This window comes from Talpa europaea (genome assembly GCF_964194135.1).
Source record: "Talpa europaea genome assembly, chromosome: 10".
Classification (NCBI taxonomy): domain Eukaryota; kingdom Metazoa; phylum Chordata; class Mammalia; order Eulipotyphla; family Talpidae; genus Talpa; species Talpa europaea.
In genome coordinates, this window is record NC_140077.1 from 68,749,785 (window position 1) to 68,775,469 (window position 25,685).

General features: G+C 42.3%; 1 protein-coding gene across 4 annotated transcripts in view; it reads right to left on the minus strand.

The window, feature by feature from the left end:
* The window catches only part of RPS6KC1 (ribosomal protein S6 kinase C1), a gene marked incomplete at both ends in the record, with an annotated part of 126,033 nt that overhangs the window by 71,705 nt on the left and 28,643 nt on the right, over nt 1-25,685 (minus strand). For 3 of the 4 annotated variants that reach the window (XM_084244842.1, XM_084244843.1, XM_084244841.1), the window contains 3 exons: nt 8,615-8,977; nt 19,481-19,574; nt 24,640-24,755. In XM_084244842.1, the coding sequence (XP_084100968.1) occupies nt 8,615-8,977; nt 19,481-19,574; nt 24,640-24,755 (573 nt within the window). The remainder of the gene's footprint in view (nt 1-8,614; nt 8,978-19,480; nt 19,575-24,639; nt 24,756-25,685) is intronic. The other variant, XM_084244844.1, reaches the window with a different exon arrangement.

Here is a 25,685-nt window from a genome sequence, read left to right on the forward strand (position 1 = left end):
GCTGTTCTGTTCCCCACTCTGTCTCTGGTGAATCCTCTTACCCTCCACACCTCGTTCTGTACCCCAGTTCTTGTATGCATAAATAAATAAATCTTTAAAAAAAAAAAAAAACTACAAAACACTGCTGAAAAAAATGACAGGATCTAAATAAACGGTAAGACAACCTTGTTCAGGGCCTCCCCGGTGGTGCAGCGGTAGAGCCCTGGGTTGCGAAGCTGCCCGCGGCCTCTGCGGCGCTGGTTCAATCCCCGGCTGCTCCCCGGCCACCTGAGGAGGGTCCCACATGGCGCGCAGACCTCTCCTGCCACCCGCTGCTCCCCTCAGCAGTGTACTTCGGTCTTTCTGCCTGCTCTACTCCCTGCTCTGGCTCTGGTGAATTCTCTCACCCTCCTGCGCTTCTGACTGTACCCAGTGCATGTATAAACAAAACAAACAAATAAATAAATAAATAAATAAAACATGCCTCTATTAAAAAAAAAAAAAGACAACCTTGTTCATAGACTGGAAGGCTTAATTTTAAGATGGCTCTATTCCACATATTATATTTACAGATTTAATCCCATCCCTACAAAATTTCAGCGGTCATTTGTGCAAAACTGGAAAGCTATTCTAAAATTAAACAAAGCAGCGATGAGTCAAAACAGAAGCAGCAGAAACAAGCTCTCAAGGGGCTCACTAATGAACAGGCAGGAGCCAGGCAGGGCAGCGGCAGCGGTGGGTCAGACTCACTCCACCACCCCCATGCCCAGTCTAGGTGCACCTTGTAGGGCCTTAAGATAAACACACTTTCTTAGGATCAGAGTTAACACACATCATAAACAAGTAACAAATTTTAATGTTACTAAATATTTTCATTCCTGAAATTCATCAATACGCTTGCCCCCTGCGTCTCTCTATCAGCATCGATTCCCCACCTTCTCACACATCCATCCACTCCAGAGGACACCTATCTGGGCTGTCAGAAAAGTCATGACGTATGTGGTTACACGTCATGACTTTTCCAACAACCCAATATAGCCGTTGGGTTTCCCAGTCTTGAGCAACTGTCACTAGAGTAATAAGTCCATGGTCTAGGCTACTCTTCCCTAAGTAAACTTGAGCTTCTCGCTTGTTATTACTGTTATTTATTGTTCTGCGCCTCCCTGAGTGCACAGGTCTAACCACCCGAGGCTCAGCGTGCCGTGGACACTCCATCTAAGCAACTCAGAGGAAACAAGACGCCAGTGGGTCTGTGGCTTCTCCAGGAACCCCGTTCCTGCCGTGGGAAAGAGAGGGGGAGCACAGCGCTCAGCAGCCAGCAGGAGGCTCAGGAATGCTGTCCCTCAGCATACTGGGTCAGCTGGTGAAATATTTTAAACATATCTGGAAATAACAACGTCTAGCACACAGCTACCCGGGGACAGGGCAAGCTACAAAAAACAGCCTGGTGTGCCATTTGCTGAGACAAAAATTGCAGACTGCATCTCTCAGCTGAGGAGCAACATCAAAAATAGTCTCACCCACCAAAAATATTATTAAAGATTATTAAAGAAAAATCAGACACCAACAACATCAGGAACTCTTTTCACTATGAGACTCGATGGATGCAGAAGATATAAATGAAGAGGGAAGCAGAGGGGAGGCCTTAGAGATCTCGTCTGGACCACCACTCAATTTATCTTTTTACCAAAAAAAAAAATTTCTATTCACTACCACCATCTTGAGCACGTACCAGGTGAATAACAAAGACATGTCAAACAGAGCACTAGATGGACGGGTTGAAAGAGCAAGAATCAAATGGGCAAGGAAAATACCGAAAATAAAGCCATAAACTATCTGGTACTAAATACTTGTTGCTGTTTCATTTTGAAAAGCTAATCTAATTAGGAGGAAGCTGTGTGAAGAGTAGCTCGGCATAGTGGAAAGACAACAGAATTTGAACTCTGAAAGACCTAGATGTAAATCCTGGGGAAAAGGGGGTCTGGGTCCTTCAGCAAACAAGTCTGGGTTTTCTCCACGGGTAAAAGGGGGAACACAGCAACTACCCTTCAAGCACAGTGAACCAGCAGCTCTGACACTTGGAACAAACTAAACAAAACCAGCTCGCAAATCAACTCTGATTCATAACGCAGCCCACAGATGGGTGTTACTAGCAGTGCTCGCCATCTGGTAGCTTCCTGTTTTAAGTAATTATTCTTGCTAACTGAGTGCCAAGCTTCTGGAATCATTACATTAAAGGTTTGCACCCTCTAAATTTTGGTGTCCTTAGACAAAGCCCAAGATGATCGTCCACAGTTCAGCTTATAGACCCGATCTGAGGTAGAAAAATGTTAAAAACCCTTACACAGTGACAAGTTTGAAACAGACAGTAAATTGTTGCTATTTAAACATTTCATCAACACCCATTTACCACTGTATATTATACAATTATTGCAATAAGCCCACGCTGAGAACACAGATTATTCATCACAGTCACCTGCAGTCACATACAAACAAGACAGAAATGAAAGCCTATGAGCTGAGACATTCTCCACGGAAGTGCAAAGGGATGCTTCAGTCTTGACTTCTGGATTTTTTTCTTCTAAATCCACAAGGACCCAGAACTGGGAGGAGTACCCAGCACCTTCATTTCCAGAGCCATTTTCTGTCTGAGGAAATGTGCGGTGTCAGGTTCCAAGGGAGGAGCCAAAGTCACAAGAGCAGGGTGGTGAGCAGGAGTGCCCGCACTTCACACCAAGCCGCTGTCACAGGGTCTACAGAAGGCCAGGATAAACTCCTTCACATTGAGCAGTCTAGTCACGATGACCAGTTAGTATTTAGAATAACAAAACCTGCCAACTGAAAAGAACCCTGTATCAAGCACTCTTTAGCTCTGAAATGCTTGCTCTGGGTTACCACATGCAGAAGTAATGATTTTACTGTAAAGGATGTCAGCCCAACCCAAGGTCACAGGTAGCAACTGTTAGAGCAAGAGTTATATTCATCTAACTTGTAGCTATCACTGTTCCCATGATGCTTTAATAGCGCTTTCCCATGGAAGCAGCTCTTCTGCTCATAAAAGTCACATCAAGCTCTGAAAAGTCACATCAAGCTTGCATACTAGGGGCCCCGATTTCCGTCCTAATTAAAGAATATCGTCCACGGTGCCAAGCATCAGAATCAACAGTGAAAAGCTAAAATCTTTTACAAGACAAGGATGCCCACTCTCCCCACCTTATTGAATGCAGTACTAGAAGTCAGAGCCAGAGCAATCACATAAGAAATAAAAGTAAAATAGTCTCCATCTGTAGGTAACATTATATATGGAAAACTCTGAAGATGTCACCAAAAAGTTAAAATTTAAATAGTTGTACAATACAAAGTCTATACAAAAAAATCAGCCATCTACATACACTAACAACACATCATCAGAAATGAAATTAAGCAAACAATCCCATTTACAAGGACATCAAAAAGAATAAAATACTTCAGAATAAATCAAAAGAAGAATAAAAGATCTAGATACTGAAAATTATAAGGCACTGATTTAGGGAACTGAAGACAATTGAATGGAAATATATTCTGTGCTCATGGAAGAACCAACACTGTTAAAATGTCAGTACGACCCAAATCAGCCTGCACAGTCAAAGCAATCGCTATCAAAATTTCAACAGTATTTTTCACAGAAGTAGAAAAAAATAACCCAGAAATGTGTATGCAGCTACAAGAGACCTCAAAAATAGTCAAGAACCCTGAGAAAGAACAAAGTTGGAGGCATCACACTTCCTGACTTCAAACTACATTGCAAGGCTACAGTCACTAAAATAATAAAGCACTGGCATAAAACCAGACACAGACCAGAGGAACAGAAGAGAGCCCAGAAATAACCCCACATATATACAATTAACTTATGACAAAGGAGCTAAGAATGTACAAGGGGGAGCAGACAGTCTCTTCGACAAACAGTGTGTGGAAAAACTGGGCAGTTAACATGCAATATATTGAAACTGAACCATGATCTTACGATACACAAAAATCAATCCTAGGTAGATTAAAGACTTGAACCTAAGACCTGAGAACATACATAAAAATCCTACAAGAACATAGGGCATACACTCTTTCACACTAGTCTTGGTAATAATTTGGATTTTGCACCAAAAACAGAAACAGAAAGGCAAAAACAAGTGGGACTTTAGTAAACAAAAAGCTCGTGCACAGTAAAGGCAGCCATCCACATGCAGAGAGCCAGCCTGGAGGATGGAGGAAAGATCTGCAGACCATATCAGACAAGGGCTGACATCCAAAATACGTAAAAGATGCATATAACTCAATAAAAAAATCTAATAAATGGACAGGGGATCTGAATAGACATATTTCTGAAGAAACATACGAAACTAAGGAGGAAAAACATACACCGGAGCAAGGAAAGTCTCTTCAGTAAATGGTGCTGGGAAAACAGGACCATCACATGCAAAAGGATGAAACTAGAACACTACCTCACACCACACACAAAAGCCAACTCAAAATGGATGAAAGACCTGAATGTAAGATCTGAAACCATAAAATACATAGAAGAAACATAGGCACCACACCCCATGACATACTCCGAAGAAACAGGTTTGAGGACTCACCCCCAGAAGCAACGAAAGAAGGAAAAGATAAAACACTGGGACTGCATCAAACTAAACAGTTTCTATACAGCAAGAGAGACAGTACCCAAAACGAAGAGACACCCCATAGGCTGGGAGAAAATATTTGTACACCATACAAATGATAAGGGACTGATACCAAAGATCTATATAGAGCTCACATAATTCAACAAAAACAAAGCAAATAACTCAGTCAAAAAATGGGCAGATGAGATAAAAAGACACTTCTCCAAAGAGGAAATGCAAATGGCCAATAGGTAGATGAAAAAATGCTTAACATCACTTATAATCAGGGAAACATAAATCAAAACCACAATGAAATACCACCTCACATCAGTGACAATAGCACATATGGGCTCTCTGGTGGCCTAGGGGTGAAATCTCAGCACTATCATCACTACACCTGAGTTCAATCCCCAGCCAGGGAGTTGACCCACATGGTGCAGCAGACCTCTCCTGTCTCCCCGCTGCACCCCTTGGCAGTGTACTTCAGTAAATCCACCTCCTCTGCCCCCACTCTATCTCTGGTAAGTCGTCACACCACCTCACCACCACCACCCCCCCACACACACACACACACCTCTGGTCTACACCCCAGTTCTTCTACACAAAAATAAATAAAATCTTGAAAAAAGGGGGTCACATATTAAAAAAAACTGGCAACAACAATGCTGGTGATTGTGTGGAAAGGAACCCTCTTGCCATAATGGTGGGGGTGCAAAATGGTCCAACCACTGTGGAAAGCTGTGTGGAGGACCCTCAGAACACTAAAAATGGAGCTACCATATGACCCAGCAATTCCACTCCTAAGAACCTACCCAAAGAAAACAAAAACACTAATCAAAAGGAAATCTGCACCCCTATGTTTACTGCAGCACTACCTACAATAGCCAAGATATGGAAACAGCCTCAATGCCCCAAAACAGATGACTGGACCAAGCAGATGTGGTCCATATACACCATGGAATACTGCTCAGTGATCAAAAAAGATAAACTCCATCTGCAGCAACATGGATGGAGCTGGAAGGAAAAAGAAAAATATCGGATTGTTTCACTTACAGACACAGGGAAGCCAAAGAAGGATCAGGAAAAGAAAAAACTTGCAGGCAAACCATAGATCTGAGGCATCAAGCAGGGGTGGAGCAGACAGGGGTCAAACAGGGGAGAGAAGAGTGCAAAGGACTATGGTGACAGTTCACAGGTGCCACAGTGGGGGGAGAACTATGGGGACTACTCAGTTTATAAAAATAAACTGCAATATCACACGCAAAAAAGAATACATACAAATGTCCAAGAGGCACACAAACAGGCATTTCAACACCACACGTCAGGGAAATGCAAGTCAAAACCACAATGAGGTGTCGCCTCACACATGTTAGAATGATAATAGGCAAAAAGATAAGTGACACATGTTGGCAAGAACATGAAGAATAGGAAACCGCAGTGACTGTTGGTGGGAATGTAAATGGTACAATGGAACCATTATGGGAAACAGTATGGAGAGTCCTCAAAAATTAAAAATAAAGCTATCATCCAGCAATTCTACTTCTGAGTATCTAGTCAAGAGAAATAAAACATCTCACAGAGATTTCTCTGCGCCCTTTTGCTCACTGCAGTATTATTTACAAGAGCCAAGACATGGAAACAACCCAGGTCTCCAACAGATGGGTGGGTGAGGAAAATGGAATGAACACACACACATACACACACACACACAAGCTATCATGTTGTTTTTCTGACATCAATACAATGTCATATCAGTTATGTTGCAATAAAATTGGGGGTAAATTTCTTAAAAAGAATTTCCTAAGTTCTCCAGGCAGTACCCAGCACAACTTCACAAACCAGGGGCGCCACCCTGGCCATCTCACATCTGACACAGTTTCGTGTGTAAATGAGGAGCGCTGGAAGGAGATTATTTTTTGTACTGGTTAAAAATTAGAATTTTGTGATAGTGGTTCCCACAATTTATATGAATAAATCACATAATGATCACTAATGATAAAAATTACTCATGACTTTTTGGATTTGATGACACATTAACAATAAAAATTAACCAGGGCAGGAAGGTACACTCCGGTTTCAGAAATAGAGGCAGAGGCCAGATAGGAAAACTGTTTCATTTGTAACACTGCTTAAGACAGAGGTCCAGAAGGTTTGTATCAAGTTTCAGTGAAAAAGTAACTCATCATCATAATCACACAGTAACACAATGATAAGAGTTTTTGTTATTTTGCTGATAAACATCCATAATTCTCACTTTGAAGCAATGTTTTTATTTTTCTGGTGCCATAAAGTGGTAACATTATAAAGTGTTATCAAATTAAAATCAAATAACTTTTGGAAAAATATGACAATGATGTGTTTTATACATGTCAATTCGACATTATGTGAGGTTTCAACACAAAATTAACTAAAAAGAAAAGAGGAAAACATCAGAGCCAATTGTTTGCAACTCCTCATCACCATTTTAAACTTTCAAGCTGGAATAATTCAGACAAAGAAGGAAAATGATTAGTGTCTAAGACCGGACTCCTCCACTAGAAAACAAAAAACTCCCAACAGAATATGAAATTTGGAAAAAAAAAAATTGTTATCAAAGACTTCAGAATGCATTTCTCTTGATTAATAAACATTGTCACAGCCAAAATTATAAAACCGTATCAAGATGGCAAAATCAAATGAGAACTGAATATCAGAATCAACTATCTGCAGCTATGCTAACAGATTCCACTGCAAACTATCACTAACGTTGGTAAGACATGGATAAAAAATAAACAAGGAGATTCCACCTCCTTATTGCTAGAAGTATTAATAGCTTTTGATTCCTAGGCCCACCAAAAGAGGTATCAAACGTGAAATCTGCAATGCCAGGTAAAGATGACAAACATTTATCTACAGTCCCTCCTGAAACTCCATTAACATGAGTGTAAAATAATTTATCTTAAGGCAAACCCCCACAAGGACAGAGGTTAAGAAGCCGGAGCTAAACGGGGCAGTGGCTGCTACTTGGGGACTTCAAAGCCACCTCCTTCCATGGCACTGCACCTCTCCCTGGAAGTTGAGGAGCTGACGGCACTGGGGAGCCACAGAGGAGAGACCAAAAGCTAAAAGTAGGACTGAGTCCAAACCCCAATGGAGCAGCAGTTAGGCTGCCCACACACACACCCCCACCTGCACAGTCTGCGTTCACCCCCACCTGCACAGTCTGCGTTCACCTCCACCGCACAGGCCTCGGGGCCCCTACAGAGGGCAAGGGAGGGGAAGGCCATGGCTTCAGGACCCCAGGACGCCACAGGAGGTGGGAGCGCCACAACAAAAACATGCTGCCACAGGAGATGGACACACAAGCCAAGGCCACAGGACAACAGCGAAAATGATTGCTCTGGAAGGAAAACACTGGAAGAAGCCCCATCAGCCTTTGGTTACCGTGCCCAAGAAGTCATGTAACCGGAGTAAGTGTCACTCTGCTTCTTGACGGAAAAGGCACCAACTAAAGCAAAAACTGATGCTTAAAGAAAGGCAAGTTCTGCTTGGACACTCAACCACACTCATCGTTCATGCCCATCGAATCACCACCAAGAAGAGCAGAGGAGGCAAGACCAGGTCCCTCCCCTCGTGGTAGGAGCACCCCACATCGTCTTCTCAAGTCGGCAAGAGCACACACAGGACACCATTCTGGGACCAACCAGGGGCAGGATGGTGCAGGGAGGCCGGGGAGCCCCAGCCACAGGAGGAAAGACAGGCTATTAGCCACACAAGAGACTTGGAGACCTGCCAAGTTTTGTTTTGTTCTGTAGACTAATTGATCAAAGGAGATCGTTAAGTGACTCTGACACTGTCTCCTAGCTCATGGAACTGAAGGTATAAATCCATGCTGCGGCACCGTTTCTCATATTCCGAATTGTTTTCACTTAGGCTAGTTGACAACACAGAGCTGCGGATGTATTTATTATCCAGACACAGACATAGAACATGCCGAACGCACCCCACAGGCAGAACTGTACCTTGGACACCTTCGAGGAGCAGATCCACTCCCTTCCTGTAAAAAGCAGAAGCAGCTCCATAGTCCTTGTCTTCCTCCTTTTTCAAAGCCAGCTTTATTAATTCTCCCGCTTTCTCCAAATAATCTCGCTTGCCAAGCTTGGATTTCAAGCTGCCGGGGAAGAGGCTACGACTCTCCAGTCCGTCCTCTGCTCTGGTCTGGTCACTGTCAGAAGCAACAGGCCCTGGTGCTGAGGCATCCGGAAGAAGAGGGAGACCGAAGGTTCTCATGGGAGAATTCTGACTGGAAGCCATTCCATCATCTAAGTCAGCGAGAGACTCCACGTCGACAGTCAGAGAGAGCAGGTCACTGTCGCTAGAAAAACCTTGAAAGCAACAATAGTATGCAGATATGAAATTACGAATTATCCAGAAGAGCACAAATCAACTGAATGATCTTTTATCACACTTCCCAAGACAATTAAGGAGCTGTAGGTTTACTGCTGGACACAGGCATCCAGCTGCTTCAGTGCACCCTGCCCATCCCTGCACACTCTCTACAGCTCTGAAGGCAGCAACTTGACTCGATTTTGAAACTGAAATTGAAGAAAAGTCTTTACCTCAGCTTGTCATCAAAAAGCCTTTGCCACATGATCTTATTAGCTGTTTCTAGAGCTGACTCCAGTTCAGCTGGCTCTAACGAAACCAAAGAACATTAGAGTGAGACAAAAAGCATTTGCATCCCGCCTCTAGAACCTACCCGTGACTGGTAGCAGGTTACTTAACATCAGATATTAAGCAAGGCTTTAGTTGAGAGAGAGTGAATGCATATAAAGCACAATAGCCTGCCATGAAATTATAACTATTACCGCAATTTTATGGTAATTATACAACTACTATCTTCAGTGGTGTAACAATCCATATCTTGGAGAAATATGCCATTTAGTATTTGGGGGTTTGGTTTTGTTTTGTTTTAAGATTGACTTTTTAGGAATTTTCTTAGCAACTTCCACAAGCTTTCAGAGAGATACAGTCTGCATTTAGTTTGACAAAAAACGAACATCAGATGTCACTGAACATTTAGCAGTGAAAATCATTTCTCCCATTTCACACAAGTACCTTCAGAGTACATTGTACAGAGTACAATTAAACTTTCTGTCTTATGACCTCACTTGACATTCTTAAAAAGAATTGAAGAGCTCAAGGAGTTTCTGTTTACATGAATTATATCCATAAATATTTGCCAATTCTGATATTTGGAAAATACTGAATTTTTTAATTAGATATTAAAATGCACAAGTTAGCATAGTTTCTATTTTCCAAAACAGAAACATTTAATGAGAAAAGTGGCATCATTGCACCTTCAATATATTATTAATGGAAGATGTGGCATCAGATGACACTGATGCATCTTCCTACCTCAGTCTGTCATCACATGTAGTCCTGGTGGAAGGGCTTGAAGAAAATGTCACATGGATAGGTAACAGGAAATGGGGTATTTTAGAGACCCTTTCAGATAAGGATGATACTGTCCTTTGATACTACATCAAAACTTGGCAAGTGGTAGTTTCTCAAAGGTTAGTTGCCATGTGGAATATAAATTCCATTTACATTGCAATTCTTCGGTCTGTCTTGTACACTGGATGGCACTTTCACCCATGCATGAGTCTGTAACACCACACATCAGTCATTCTGAAAACGCTAGTTCCGAGTTATGCAGATCTTCGGAATGTAGACAAATCTCATTAATACAGTGTCTTCCCAAACCACATTTGTTACCAGCACCACCAACTTCATTCAAAAACTTCTAAGTACTGGGAAAGCTGCTGCACTCCAAGTGGTAGATACAAGCTTTCCCAAATTCTGACTCGGGGTGGAAAGCTCAAATGTTATCACTGGCCACAAGCACTGTTAGTTTTCCTTAAAGCATAGTTCACTTCATTCACTTTTGAAAAAATAACTGCCAGTACCCAAGTCAGAATGACAAGTCTGTCCACTGTTCTTTCAGAAAAGGTGGTCCCATGAAAACAGCTCACACCCCAAAAACCGCACAGGCCTCCCCCAGACACCCAGAGTCAGCAGACAGGTGCTACGTGTACTCAAGGGTAAAGATTTCACAGCTAACTGCTTTTACGACATTGCAAACAACATTGCTTTTTCTTTAAAAAAGATTTATTTATTTATACAAGAACTGGGTACAGGCCATATGCGCGGGAGGGTGAGAGGATTCACCAGAGACAGAGCCATGAACAGAACAGGCAGACTGACAAAATACACTGCTGAGGGGAGCAGCGGGCGAGACAGGAGAAGTCTGCTTCACCATGTGGGATTCTCGCCGGCCGGTTGGGATCGAACCTGCACTGCAGAAGCTGCAGAAAGCTTCACAGTGCAGCGCTCAACCACCTGCGCCACCAGGGAGGCCCACCAACGACATTTCTAAGTGGAATCAGCGTGAGTCTCAGTGCAAGTCTGGGCAGTGGCGACCATGATGGCCGGTGACCTTGTCTGGTGAGTGCTGGGCATGCAGGACCACCCACCAGGGTCGTGGCCTCACCCTGAAAGCGCCAACACACAAGATACTCCCCAGGAGGCTCCTGAATGGTCAGGGGCACCATGGCTGACAGCCACACTCTGGCATGGCTCTCCTGTATCAAGACAGAGATACGAGCACATAACAAGCAGAGCAGGGACCGCAGCTCATGCTTCCTGAACACTGCCTGCCAAGTTTCCGAGAAGAGCAGACAGCTTCCTCCAGACCATAAGTTAAGTCAAAACTAAAGGTGATGGACTCCATGTTCCAGATCAGGGAGTAACAAACTGTTTTTCGAGGACCTGAGAGAGAACCCCCCTGGGCTTGGTGGGCTGACATCTGATCTCTGTGTCACAGACAAGATAGGATACTGAAGTTTAAATTTCATATGATTTTCATATGCCACAAATAATATTCCACTCCATTATTTTAACCATTTACAAATGTTCAAACCATTCTTAGCTTGTGATTCATAAAAAAACAAAAGTAGTGGGGGCCTCCCCTGGTGGCGCAGAGGTTGAGCGCTGGGCTGCGAAGCTGCCCGCAGCCTCTGCAGTGCCGGTTCGATCCCCGGCCACCACCGGGGAGGGTCCCACATGGCGCACAGACCTCTCCTGCCGCGCCTGCTGCTCCCCTCAGCAGTGTATTTCATCGGTCTGTCTGTTCTGTTCCCCACTGGCTCTGGTGAATCCTCTCACCCTCCCACGCTTCTGACTGTACTTGTATAAATAAATAAATAAATAAATCTTTTTTAAAAAAAAATTAAGCAACTGCATAGTTTAAAAAAAAAAGTAGCAAGCTGGATTTGGCCCATGGGTCAAAGTTATTATAGATTCAAATTGGCAACTTCATATCTGCTAACCCTGCTTAGCAGAAAAATAAGGGTTAGCAGAAAAATAAGACAATTAAAACACATAGGGAGAAAGTCAGGAAAATAAAATACTAAGTACTCTATGCAAATAATTTCCTTTTCAATTCTAAATGAAGAATGTTTCAAAGCAAACAAAATTAACAGGTGAGAAAGAGGAATCTTTTTAACCTACTGGAAGAAGCCAAAGGAAACAAAAAGACGACTTCTTTGGTTTAACCTAATCTGGAGGACAGCTTGGCAATGCCCACCAACGCCCAAAGATGCTTGTATCTTTGACCCAGAAATTCAGCAATTGATATGACAAACAAAGAGCTGCATAAAAAGAATACCCTTCATGAGAATTAGAAAACTTGGAAGCAACAAATGTTAACAGTAGGAGGTCATGGCACATGCCTATGGTAAAATTTATGTGGCTTTTTAGGTGTTACAGAAGAACTTTTCACACTAAAATCTTCACAATGTACTATGCAAAATGATGGCCTCCAGAGACTGCACACACCACTGTGCATGGAGGGACAGTCTAGACAGACACTCACTTGCCCTGAGTCTCCTGCAGGGCGGGGGTTCCAAAAGCCCATGAAGGGAGACGCAGCAGGAGCTCAAGCTGGCACCTGCTGGGGTATGAAGAGGCTGACAGACATGGTTCTGGAAACACGGGCCTGTCTGAAGCCTTGGTGGCAAGTGCCAGGAAGTCCTAACTTCAGAGAGGACCTGGAAGTGGTTGTAAAGGTCTTCAGGGTCCCTCATCCTGACCAATCTTCTTCCGTTAATTCTACCCTGAAGATGTGCCCACCGCGCCAGAGGCCCAGCCCTGTCCATCCCCTCAGCCACGCACTGCGACACACCATCTGCTGGCCTGCTCTCCTCCAGAGCTACGCAGTCTCTGAACCCCCTTGGAGAAGCATCCCCCAACCAGCTCAAGAGGGAGGCTCTCCTTCACACCATGCCATAACTCATGTATACGAGCACATGTGCGTGGTGTGTGCCTGTACTGCATGTATGTACACACATACACACACTCAGTCCCAGTTTTTTCAAACACTTAATATGGTATTTGTTCAAATCCTTGAAATCACAGTCCAGTCACTCACTCTCTTTTATACAAAAATAAGTGAATATAAAAATACACAAATATCACATGAAGTGGAGACCAGCTCCCTAGAACCCACAAGAAAGTTAACAAGCAAGACACAGGGAGCAGCCACTAAGCACGAGGTTCTCCACTAAGAGCAAAAAGAACAGTGGACGAGGCGAGGCAGCAACTGACAATACAGAAATGAGGTGTCAAAAGCCGCCAGCCAACTGCTCTCCATCCCCAAAGAGGCATGAGTGAACAAGGCACGTCCTGCACCACCACCGCATCTGTTTTGGAAAGGACTGTGGGGAGAGGGAGCGAGAGGGCGTCCAAGGCTCTAGGGAAGCATTCTGCCTCTGGGCTCCCATCACAGAGTCAAGTCTTGAGGCTATTAGAGGCCCCAGGTGGGAGCTGAAAAGCAGCTACAGACAACTTCGACCCCCCCCCCCATCTACCTACCTGCCCTCACCTCTGCGCTTTGAACCTCTCAGAGCAGGGCCATGGAGTGAGATCTGTCTCTGAAAGACAGGCACCTGGAGAAAAGGCTGAAAATACTATGAACTATCAGAAATCTGTATTTGAAGACCATTTACAAAAATAAAAAGATCCATTTCCTTTAGAATGGGTGGTCTCTCAAGGTAGACTATATTTAAAATCAAGGCCTCACTATTATCATCTCACAGCTTTCAGGGAGCCCCAAGGCTCAGATGCTGGCAGTCAACCCAGGGAACCCTCCTTTTCTTCGTAGCGATGACCCACACTTCACAGGTTTTGTGGGGTATCCAGCCCACAGGGCAAAGGTCGCCCCTAGGGAGCAGACATAGGGACTGAGCTCCAGCAAGAAGCTGCACAGATGTGACTGGAAGTAATACCTCTGTCTAAAACTTGACACCAGCTGACACTCCTGTCCTGGACCCCAATTCGGCATCTAGTGATAGCTCTTACTAAAAAGATCCACTCCTGTTAAGCCTCCCATTTTTATAAGGTGCTTGCAACATGTGTATACTTAACCATTGGAAACTTATTAAAAGGATGTCAGAGTATCAATTGTGCATTTGGTGAAAACAGAACAAGCTCAGAAACCACCACATTCATCACAATGACAGTCCCAAGGCTGTGTGTCATAAAGAACACAGATGTGGGCCTCCCTGGTGGCCTAGGGGTTGAATCTCAGTACTATCACCACTGTGGTCTGAGTTCCATCCCCTCCCCAAGGAGCTGACCCACATGGTGCAGCAGACCTCTCCTGTCTCCCCACTGTTCTCAGCAGTGTATTTCAGTAGATCTGCCTATTCTGCTCCCCACTCTGTCTCCAGTGAATCCTCCCATACACACCCCCCACACCTCTGGCTTACACCTCAGATTTTGTATGCATAAATAAACAAAAATAAATCTTTGGAAAAAAAAAGATGTGGGAGCAGCGCCCCCTCCTGACATGCCTCACACACTGCAACTCTCCATCTGCTCTGCACAGCAAATCTGTCCAGGGCATTCATGGGACCCACGCTCTTCTTTCTAAAACAAACACGAGGGGGCCTCCCTGGTGGCACTAGGGGTTAAGACGCAGCACTATGAAGCTATCCACAGCCACTGTAGCACGAGTTCAATCCCCAGCCAGGGAGGTGACCCACATGGTGCAGCAGACCTCTCCTGTCTCCCCACTGCTCCCCTCAGCAGTGGATTTCAGTCAATCCACCTGTTTTGCTCCCCACTCTTCTCTGAGGAATCCTCTTATACCCCGCATTTCTGGCCTGCATCCCAGCTCTTGAAAGCATAAATAAATCTTTAAAAAAAAAAAAAAAAAAAGGAATTCTCACTGCCTCCTCATGTGAGGGCACAGTCCTGTGACTGCTGTCCAACACCGGAGGCACCTGGCTGCCTTAAGCACAGGGCTTAGCGTCGCTGAAATGCCAATAATTAACTGTAAACTAAAGGATTCAGGTATTTGCTCCTAATGTTCCTTCTACTCTAGAACCTAGTTCCCTGACGTGTACTTCTGTATCTCTCACCTGGCCTGGAAACTCCTAATGGCCAAAAGGAGTTTTACCTCAATGGCACAGGAGTTTTACGAGTCAGTACTTACAATCTGTGCCATTTGTTTTATGCTCATGCACACACGCACACTCACTCACACACACACACTCACACACACACACACACACACACGATGCAGCCTTTTTTATTTTTGCCTGAGAGAAATGACCTGTTCTTTTTTTACTGTTTATTTTACACTCCCCAACCAAAGAGAAGGCAACTAAATAAGGGACAGTGAATGAAAGTTAAGTAGGTAAGTACACAAAAGAAAAAAAAAAAAAAGAGCTTCCAAGTGAATAAACATACTCCAATACAGTACAGGAGAGCCTCAAATAATCCCAGAACAACATTTGGAGTTCTTATGCTGACACCTAGTGGACATTTTTACTAACTTCTACTTTTTTAAATTCTAATTACTTTAACCAGACTTGGTGGTTTGTCATGTGACACACGGACTTTAGAACAGATTCAGGTTATTAACAACTGAAAGAAAGTCCTTTTTTCAGAGGCCCTATCTCCTGGTGTCAACTTGGTCCACCAAATGAAAAGGAAAAAAAAATAAAATGGTATTTTGAAACAGAATTTTTTAAGGCTTAAATAACTACACCTTTTCAATTACCCCAATGCTTTAAATATAATCAATATCATTCAATTTAACAATTTAATTATATTCTTTATGCTAATATACATAATGGGAGGACTTACTACCCTGCCATAGAATAAACACACAAATTATAGACTGAAAAGTGATTTCAGCAATAGGTACTGTCCTCGAATGCACATCCCATTAAAATGGCCAGTTCAAGACAGCTTAATAGAGCTTTTCTGTAATTGTTAGAGCAGTCAGGGAGCTCAAAATGTGCATAATACAGGCAAAAAAATAAATAAAACAGATTCCACTACTCTAGCAGCTATCTAAGAATGTTCACTTTTAAGATCTACATGACTTACTCCCTTTCTAGCCACACACACCTGGAAAACGTCGCTGCCAAAACTGCAAAGCAAGTCAAGTGTGGGAAGAGGAAATGACACAAGTTACCAGATGAGACTATGGTAACATCAAAGGCCCCAGCTTCAAGGTCGGCATGGAATACAGCAACCTACATCCTTCCAACAGGCCGACAGATGAGAAACACGGCAAGAAGCTCAATTTCCACATGCGATTGGCCATGTTTCCACCGCTGTCACAATGACTTGACAGCTACATGTAATCCAGCAACAAGATAGACGCTTATAATGGAAATGAGGTGTTGTCAATGAAATTGTTCATCTTTGAAAAAATAGTCTAATTTCCTTCAAATTCCCTAAGGAAATAACCATCGCTGCATTTTTAAAACATCAAACATTAACTTTATCTAAAAACCCACTGAATACCTTTATAATTTTCAATTTCAGGTTAGATAAAATACTTACCAGTATATCACCAAATTACTGATTTTAGGGCACCTTAAAGGGTTTCCTTGACCCCATTATACTATAAAATTACATAAATTTTTTAAAAAGCCTGGCCCATCTTAAGTGCTGTGAGGGCTCAGGGGACCAGAACAGAGGTACCAGCACTGGAAGTCAACCCCCTTTCTCCTCCATCCTGGAACCAGGAGTGCTGGGTCAACCAGCTGGGGTCCTGCCTGCTACTTCCCCTCCCCACTCCCCCACTCTTTAAAGAGAAAAATAAGACCCCAAATTCAACTCTTGATGTTTTCCTCACAAAAACTTTCATTTCAAGGTAAATTAAGGCCTCTGATTGCGTTTTTATGGTGCTAACAAAAATAATGATCACTTAGCCTCTACATCTGTTCTCTGAGAAGTGATACACCTGCCGTGTCATTCACACTCATATGAAAGACCTTGAAACCCCAGACTGTATTAAGATCTGCCCCTCTGGCTCTTTCCACTGGCAAACAAATTCAGGTATGACAAATGGATCCCCCTTCAAAACACCATTGAAAATGCTCAGAGGAGCTGGGCAGGCGAGAATCACCTCCTAGCATTTTGGCTCTAAACCCCAAGCACAGGCACTGCAGCCACGCTCTCCAGCCCCTGCTTCACTGTCTAGCAGTGGGTCTGCCTGGCTGCCACTCCCCTGCTCCTGCACTACAAGATGCCTCCCTGGCTATCTCTCAGGTTCGCACACCTTTTGGTGTGAATATTCCCTTTGTCGAGCACACCAGACAATCACATGTTTAAAAGTCACTTCCCCTCTAAAATAGCAATGAATTTGCAAGCTGTCCGACACTGTGATCTGTGTTTGTCAACAAGGTGTACTTTAGCAGGACTAATTGGCCCAGCAGTTCCAGTACCAAGCTTTTTTTCCTCCCTGCATGCTGGTGTGTTTTAGAAACAGGAATTGGGTCGAAGACTAGACTGTGCACTGAAAGGATAAAAGGTCAGTCTCACTTTTAGGTATGCATAAGACTTTTCATGTGCTTTCAACAAAAATACCATCCCCCAGCTCCTCTCATAAAGCATATTCCCGAGAGAAATTCTTCCAAGGAAAGGCCGCCCTTTTGGAATTTCAACAGTAAACTCGAAGACAACCATTTTAGTTGTGGTAGCCCACAGGTGCCAGGGCCCCACTCATGCTTGTCAACTAAGTAAGTGGTAAGTGGCAGACTCTCTGGGTCTCAGAAGGTTCCAGCATGAACAAGAAGTTCCTGGCTTTAGCTCCTCTCTCCTTTAACGGTCACCCAGCTGCCCGGCTACCCTGCACAGCCCACCCTACCTGAGAAAACCAGGCCAAGAAACTCATTCTTAATAACCATGCTCCTTCACTTCTCTCCAAGGCCATGGCAAGGACAAGAGCTCCGAACTGCTCCAGCCATACTCTCCTTAAACCACACTGATCTCCTGAGACTCCATCTTCTCACTGACGCTGACCCTGGACAGCAAAAGCTGTAACCATGCCCAAAGCATGCAACTTCTGTGCCCGTATCAGAACCTGAGAAAAGGTCTGCATGTCCCAAGCCCGCACTCCTCATGAATACTTTCCAACAAGCAGCATGACTGTCCTCCTTGCCTGCCATAGGATGTCACAGAAACAGTACATTTTACAGATGGAAAAATACACCTCTTTCTCAAGAGTAGGAATCTCAGAGACAACAGCTATATCAAGCTTATCCCAGAAAAGTTATCTTCCAAGAAATTAGTTCTAGAAATAGAATCATCCTGGAATTCCCAAACTTGGATTAAATTTTCCAAAGCCTAGCAAAGCTCTCAGAATAAAAACAGGCACCAGGGTATATAGCCCTCTCCCCCCACACACACACAAAATTAAATTTAATTTAAAATTACTGCCAAAGATGTTCTTCTAGGACCTCAGCTGACTCAGGATGGAACCTGGGCCTACACAGCACAGGGAGCAGTGGGTGAGAGTCTGGACTGTGCTTCTGAGTCACAGGGGTTTCTGACAAGGTAGAAGAGCAAATCGAAGCTTTTCTTCTCAATGCCGCGGCACCAAAAAGTAAGTAAGCTACAAGTACATCAGTCTACACAAAGGATGACGACTGCTGCTCCTGCCACATCAAGCCCTGAGTTTTCTGCATGAGACAGTGTCAGCATGCGGGTGGTGGTGTACCTCAGGGGATCACTGCCGCCACACTACCGTCCTGTGAGTCGCAACACGCCCTCCTATACCCTAAACCCAGCCAAGAAAGACCCAGAGGTGTTGTCCGTCTGTTACTTCACCTTCATATAAACTAGGCCTCAGGCACCTCGAACACAGCTATTGTTAGAACCCTCCCCACCCGTCTGCAAATCTGGTGGTGGTGGTAGGATTTTTTGCCTTTTTTTTTTTTTTTTTTTGGTCTTTTTTCTAAAATTTTCCCTGGAAGAAAACTACTAAAAACCAGATTTAAGTGTTTCACATCTTCACAGAAAATCAACAATGCCATAAAAGAGGAACTGCATCAAGAAATTAATCATTCTTGAATTCAAGTGACTAGAGGTACAATGATCACTTTGGGTTAGAATACACATCATTATAGAACATCAAGACTCTAGAATTTTAGGTTCCTTCTTTCTGGATATATGATAACCTTTGAAGCTATTCTTGGAATTAACTGTCCAACACGTCAGATGCTGCTAGTCCCCTCCAGCCAGGCATTCCTGCACTAGGCGACACCCAACCTGAAGACTCCCTCTACCACAGGTCACCAAAGCCAAGATGCTATTGTAAGACAAGTCATGTTCTCAATCACTGAAAAGGCAAAGTTGTCAGTTAAGTGTGAGGAATCAACCCAATACCATGTACCCAGAATCAGTAAAAGAAATGAAGGAAAAAAGCCTTAGCATATTATCAAATTCCTCTATTTTTTGCAACGCAGATATGATTTCATCTTCTGTAATCAAAACCACTAAATGAAAAAAATCACATCTCTTACCTTCTGCGCTGCACTCAGCAACGCTATCAAGGAGGGAATCCGAGCACCCTTCAGCAGGACCGATCAGCTCAGAACCATCATGGATGACTCCGCCCTAAAGAGACGGTAACGACCATGTTTCACTGTCAAAAGGTGTGTTTTAAAAATCAGTAACAAGTGAACAAATTAACTCAACTGAACATGTAGTTAAGGACTGCAGAAACTCTTCAGTTATTAAACTAGGTTATAATTGCTTTTGAAAAATCTATATTGACTCTGCGATGATAACAAATGTACCACAGCAGGCAAGGCCTGAATAAAGATGCCCTGGGGGGAGATGGCGGTAACACAGGGAAACTCTATTTTCTGAACAATTTTTCTGTAAACCTAAACTTTCTTAGAATAGTCTATTATTTTAAAAATTCAATAGGAATATTACCATGTTTATAATATCTGGGTTTTTGTTTACTCTAAATCTACCTAAAGTATTCATTTTATTAAAAATGCAGGGGGAAACCCTCACCAGTTTAGAACAGGGTTCAGTATCCTTCATGCAACTGTATCAAATTTAAAACTTCAACATTATAACACAGCATCTCAGGTGTACCTTTGAGAACCATTTAGATACAATGTAGGTAAAATGAAATAAATTTCAGATGTTTTCATTAAAGAGACATACTGTTAATAAAGTTGATCTCACTGTGTGACCACCATTGTAACTCTAGCAGAGGCCATGATTACCAGGTGAGGGGTGTGGGTGGTTGGTGTGGATGGTTGTGGCTGGGTCTTTATGGACTGAATGCCCAAAGGGCTCATAACTTAAAGACCTGTAACTAATCAAAACAAGGATCAGCCACCCCTTACCATCTTCCCTCCTATCTTCCCTCCTACCTTCCAAGGGCAGGTCTATGTGCCAAATTACTTCCAGGACCGCAAAGCCCAGAAAGAACCATAAGAACCCTGCGCCACTCCTACACCAGCACACAGAACTCAACCACCACCTCCCTAACAGGCTTCCAGTTTATCTCTCAAGAGAAATGAGAGATGGTGCCTCTGAGGTTACCAATTTTTACGTGCCTGAAGTGAACTTAAACTTTCAAAATTATTATTCTCTTTGGAAGCAAGAATTTATATCTAGTCCATTAAAATATTCAAATCTCAGCTTATATCTCAATTTTTCTACAAAAAAAAAATTGGCTAATGCGCTGGTCCTTCGATTACTGCCATTTCACGCTGCGGAAATTTGCGGTAATTACTAAGACAACTCTGAGTTCTGATTTCCCTAAGGTCTGCCGGCACTGCTTACAACTTAGATCTGCTGCCAGTGACAGGTCTACCTTGGATTTAGTGTAGACAAAGTCATTCTTTAAACAACACCCATATCAACTCTTAAGAAAATGTGCAGGCATTCTTAAGACTTTTGATCAAGTTGCTTGCACTAAGTAACCCTGAAAGATAATACTGTTTTTTAATTAATTTTTTTACATCATTGTTCATTTTTTTACAATGTTTGATTTCTCCCCTCAGGTGTAATCCTCATAAAATTCCCACCACCACATTGTCCATGTCCATCACCATAGTCTCTTGTGCTCGTCCCTCCTGTTTTAACTCCTCTCCTTCCCCCTGTCCCATGTGGTATGTCTCAGGTCTATAGTTTGCCTGTTGTTTTTGTCTTTTTTTGTTGACATCTTGATCGGTTCCCCTGTATTCCTCCTATAAGTGAAACCATCAATATTTTTCTTTTTCCTCCTGACATTTCACTGAGTATGATTCCTTCTAGCTCCATCCCTGATGCTACAAATGGCATGAGTTTATCGTTTTTGATTGCTGAATAGTATTCCATTGTGTATATGTACTTTTTTTTAAATCTTTGGGCTCATTGTGTACATCTTCTTGATCCAAGAAGACATTTCAACGCCATTTAAAGAGACTATTATGTTCTACTACCTCCAAATCAGTATCCTTCTCCCACCCAGTGTACTGTTCAAGCTATTTTCCGAGCTATTTTCCAAGATTAGCTAAACTATTGAGATTCAACAGTTTAGATTTCCACGATTCCTAAACTGTCCAATCATTGCCTCCTCTTCTTTGGTCTCTCATTTTACAATGTGTAAAACAAGTATCTAACAGCAGGTATACTCAAAAATGCTCAACTCCCAAGGAAACAGAAGAGTTGACTCTGAGGCTTCCCCGGTGGATCAGTGGGTTAAGTGTAGTGCTATGAAGCTGTCCGCAGCCTCTGCCATGCCAGTTCGATTCCGGGCCAGCCAGGAAGATAACCACATGGCGTGGCAGACCTCCCCTGTCTCATCTGCTGCTCTCCTCAGCAGTGTCTTCAGTCCATCTGCTTGTTCTGTTCCCTGCTTTGTCTCTGGTGAATTCTCTCACCCTCCCGTGCCTCGGGCCTATACCCCAGTTCTTGTATAAATAAATAAATCTTTAAAAAAAAAAAAAAAGAGTTGACGCTGACCCAAATTTGAAGCCTACAATTTGACCTGTCTCCCCAGACTAGTTTTTCCAAACCTGTGGCATGTGTTCACCTGCAAGACCACCTTTCATGATGTCTACAGAGCGACAGTCTCGCTTAATAATGTTGCCTGCCTTCCTCTACAGCCACAGACTCACCACCACATAGAAATGCCTGAACACACAAGACAGCCAGGTACTATGTGGGTCTAGGGTGGCCTTTCTCCACAGGTTTGTGTTAGGTGACAGGAGAAGCCAAATTCATGATCTCAGCCTTGTTGACAGAAAAATGAAAATTTAACCAACAAAAATCAGGACTTTTACTACCAACTTTTCCATTACTATTTCTATTACTCTAGGTCACAAGTCTGTAATACCTTTCAAAAGATAACTCTTCAGTGAACTACAGTAGATCATAAAAATAAATTCCTTGTGAAGACTCACTAGCATTAGGAAAATTAAAACTCCCACCTCTCACATTCCTTGCTGGTCATACAATTTAAGAACTTTCTGGTCTACAAATATGTTGATTTTTGATTAAAGAGAAATAAATTATGGCATAATCACCTAATTTATTTTTAGAAGATTAAATAACAATAGGAATACTGTGGTAGTCAAAAACACTGGTATCAAGAAAAAGAATTTATATCCTGAAATTAGGCAGGAAAAGAGCAGTTTCTTCTGGGTTTGCTGCTTTGTTTTCAGCACAAAATAATTTTTATGTCAAAGAGCGTATTTAACATATTTGGCATATTTTCAGTGACATAGTCCAGCTTATAGCTTTGTGTCTATCTTCTTATAAAGAAAAATATAAATAGATTTGCTATATACAGTATTATATATATATACCTTTGTATGCATATATAGTATTACAGAGATTTACCTGGTTTGGCATTTATTAATACAGAATAGATATAATATGGTATATATAATATATTCTACAACTCTAAACTCCATAACATTATACTATTTTTAGCCCTGCTTTACAGAGAAGGACTCCAGGGTTCAGAGGCAGTAATAAAGCTTGCCAAAGTCCCACAGGTGTAAATGCTGGCACTGGGCTGGAGGTCAGCCATCTGGTTTTAAAACAACACTCTCGATTTTTGATCTTTCAGGCCACTTATATTTGACCATTAGTTTTTAAAAGATTGGTAAGTTCTTATTTAAACATTTAAGACAACCATAATGATAATTTAAGAGATGAATCTGGTAAATCACAGTAAAGAGGGGAAGGTAATCTGTTAGATTTAAAGTTCTGAGAGACATAGACACAAAGAGAAAATGTTCTCTAGAATTGTTCTAGAGAACAATTCTGGGATTGTCTCTCTTTTCTGACCCTAACCCATTCAATCTGGCCACATATAAAAATTAAATTACTATACTGACTTCCATAGTTTAAACTATCATTGTCCTTTGGATGGTAGCTTAGTCTAGGATGAATGGATAACATTATTTTGATTATTACTATTATCATTACTAAAAGCATTATTTTCATATAATGACATTTTAAAAAATCACATTATTTTTATTGAGAAAATGTTGCTTTGAAAGACTGTATATGAGTTTGGGGTATAGGTAGACACCTCTTCAGATGTCTATTATACATGATAAATTACTTTTTGAATAACAGATATTTAATGACAGAGAATATTCACTCATTATATAGAAAATAAATGGAATTTTAATTACAACAATTGTTCTTTAAGGATTTCAAATAATCCCAATAATAATAATAATAATAATATCTACTAGGAACATCTACTATTCCTCATATAGGATTGATGTTGTACTTAAAATTTAATATAATTTATCACATTTTTTCTTACAACTCTCTTTTAATAGGAATATGTATCCCCCATTAATAGCCAATGGATAAAAACTCATAAAGAATAACTAACTGGGGCCTCCCTGGTGGCACAGACAGTTGAGCTGTGAAGCTATCTGCAGCCAGGGAGCAACCCACATGGTGCAGCAGACCTCTCCTGTCTCCCTGCTGCTCCCCTCAGCAGTGGATTTCAGTCAGTCTGCCTGTTCTGTTCCCACTCTGTCTCTGGTGAATCCTCTCACCCCCCGCATCCTCTGGCCTGTACCCCAGTTCTTGTATGTATAAATGAATCTTTAAAAAAACTGGTATCAAGGAATAATCTGTACAGGTTCAGTTCAAAATACATTAGATTATTATTAAAGATGATAAAGAACTCAGAATAAAGACCTTACATGTCAAGAAATTTCAAACACTACCCTCCAATGTGTTGGGGGTCATAGGTTTGTACAAGCTTATGTCTAAAGCTCCAGTGACTATTTTTGTCCCATCTTTACACAAAGTAATATAATTACAGCACATTTAATATGGACTTCTTGTGGCTTAGATCCCAAAGAGAAGTCTGCCTCTCAAAGACACCTCAAAAAGAGAACGTACTAGAGCTTCCTGATACTTAAGTTTTTAATGTATTTCAGCTATGACAGAGTGTCCTTTGCATCCATTTTTCAAAACCTGTGGATCAAAACCTTTATACAGCTCCACACTAAAAATAGAAGATATGCCACAGGCGTTTCTCTTCAGCTAATTCCTCCTAGTTCTCCTGAGTAATGAAATCCTAAAGTGAGCAACATACCCTGTTTAAAAAATAAGAACAGTTACATCTTGCTTTACTACAAATTAGGAAACAAAGGTATTTCACGTGACACGATGGAGTTCAGAAAGACAACCAAACCTTGAAAAACTCCTCAAGCTGTTTACTGCTGTAAAGAGCAGGAATATTGGCAGAGAACTGGAGCAGGTCCTCAGCACACTGTCTCCTCTCCTCAATGACACCTTCATCAAATCGCCCTGGAATCAAGAAACAACACTTAAGGGAAGAAGGCTCAGACTCCCAAATTTCTGTTCACTAGCTGCAAAGCAGCAGTGGCCTAAGGGTGCCCGTCTGCTGTTCTGTCTTCTGAAGGCTATCCACTCCCCACAATGGAAATCAGCAGGCCAGGAAAGAAAGTTTCTGCTAAAACAAGCAGCAGGGGTGTCAACTGAGAAATCAGTGGTGCTGACATCATTTCGGGCCTGTCATTGCAAGAAACTTCCCATTTAAGAATCTGGTGATTTAAAACTAAAGCTGAAAAGAGAATTATAAAAAGAACTCGAATGGTTTTCTATAGTCATTTAATGCTGTAATTACTCATATAATTTTCCTTTTTACTCTTTTTGATTTATAAAGGAGCTAAAAGGAGAAAATTATGAGAACATCTGTATATCGACGGGGTCAAAAACCTCAGCTTGAAGCAGAAAGCTTTTAAGCCCCACTCCGAGTGTGATGCTGTCAGGGAACATGACAGCTTGCGTGTGAGAAAAAGCACACACAGAGTGCCAGGGAGCTCTGCTTTACAAGGTGATCGAAAGGTGGTGTCACAGATTTTTTAAATGTTGCAATCTGAACGCTGAGAAGACATTTTCAAATAGGGCCACTCTGCCTCCAATCAGATAGCCTGTTGGCATCTGTCACATGCCATGGAGCACGCTGGCTGCCATGCAGCTTTAACAAAACACAAGGCCAGAAGAGGCACATCATCACATCAACAGTGTGAGTAGCTTTGCAAAATGTTAACAGAAAACAGGCGCAGAGAGATTCCTTATCCTATCAGCCAAGGCAAGACTCTGAAATGGAACTACTACATTCCCTCAGCTCACCACTCTGCCACCGGCTACCTGTACAATCTCAGGCACAGGATCACCTCACAGGTAAATGGAGAAAATGAACCTTGCAGGTAA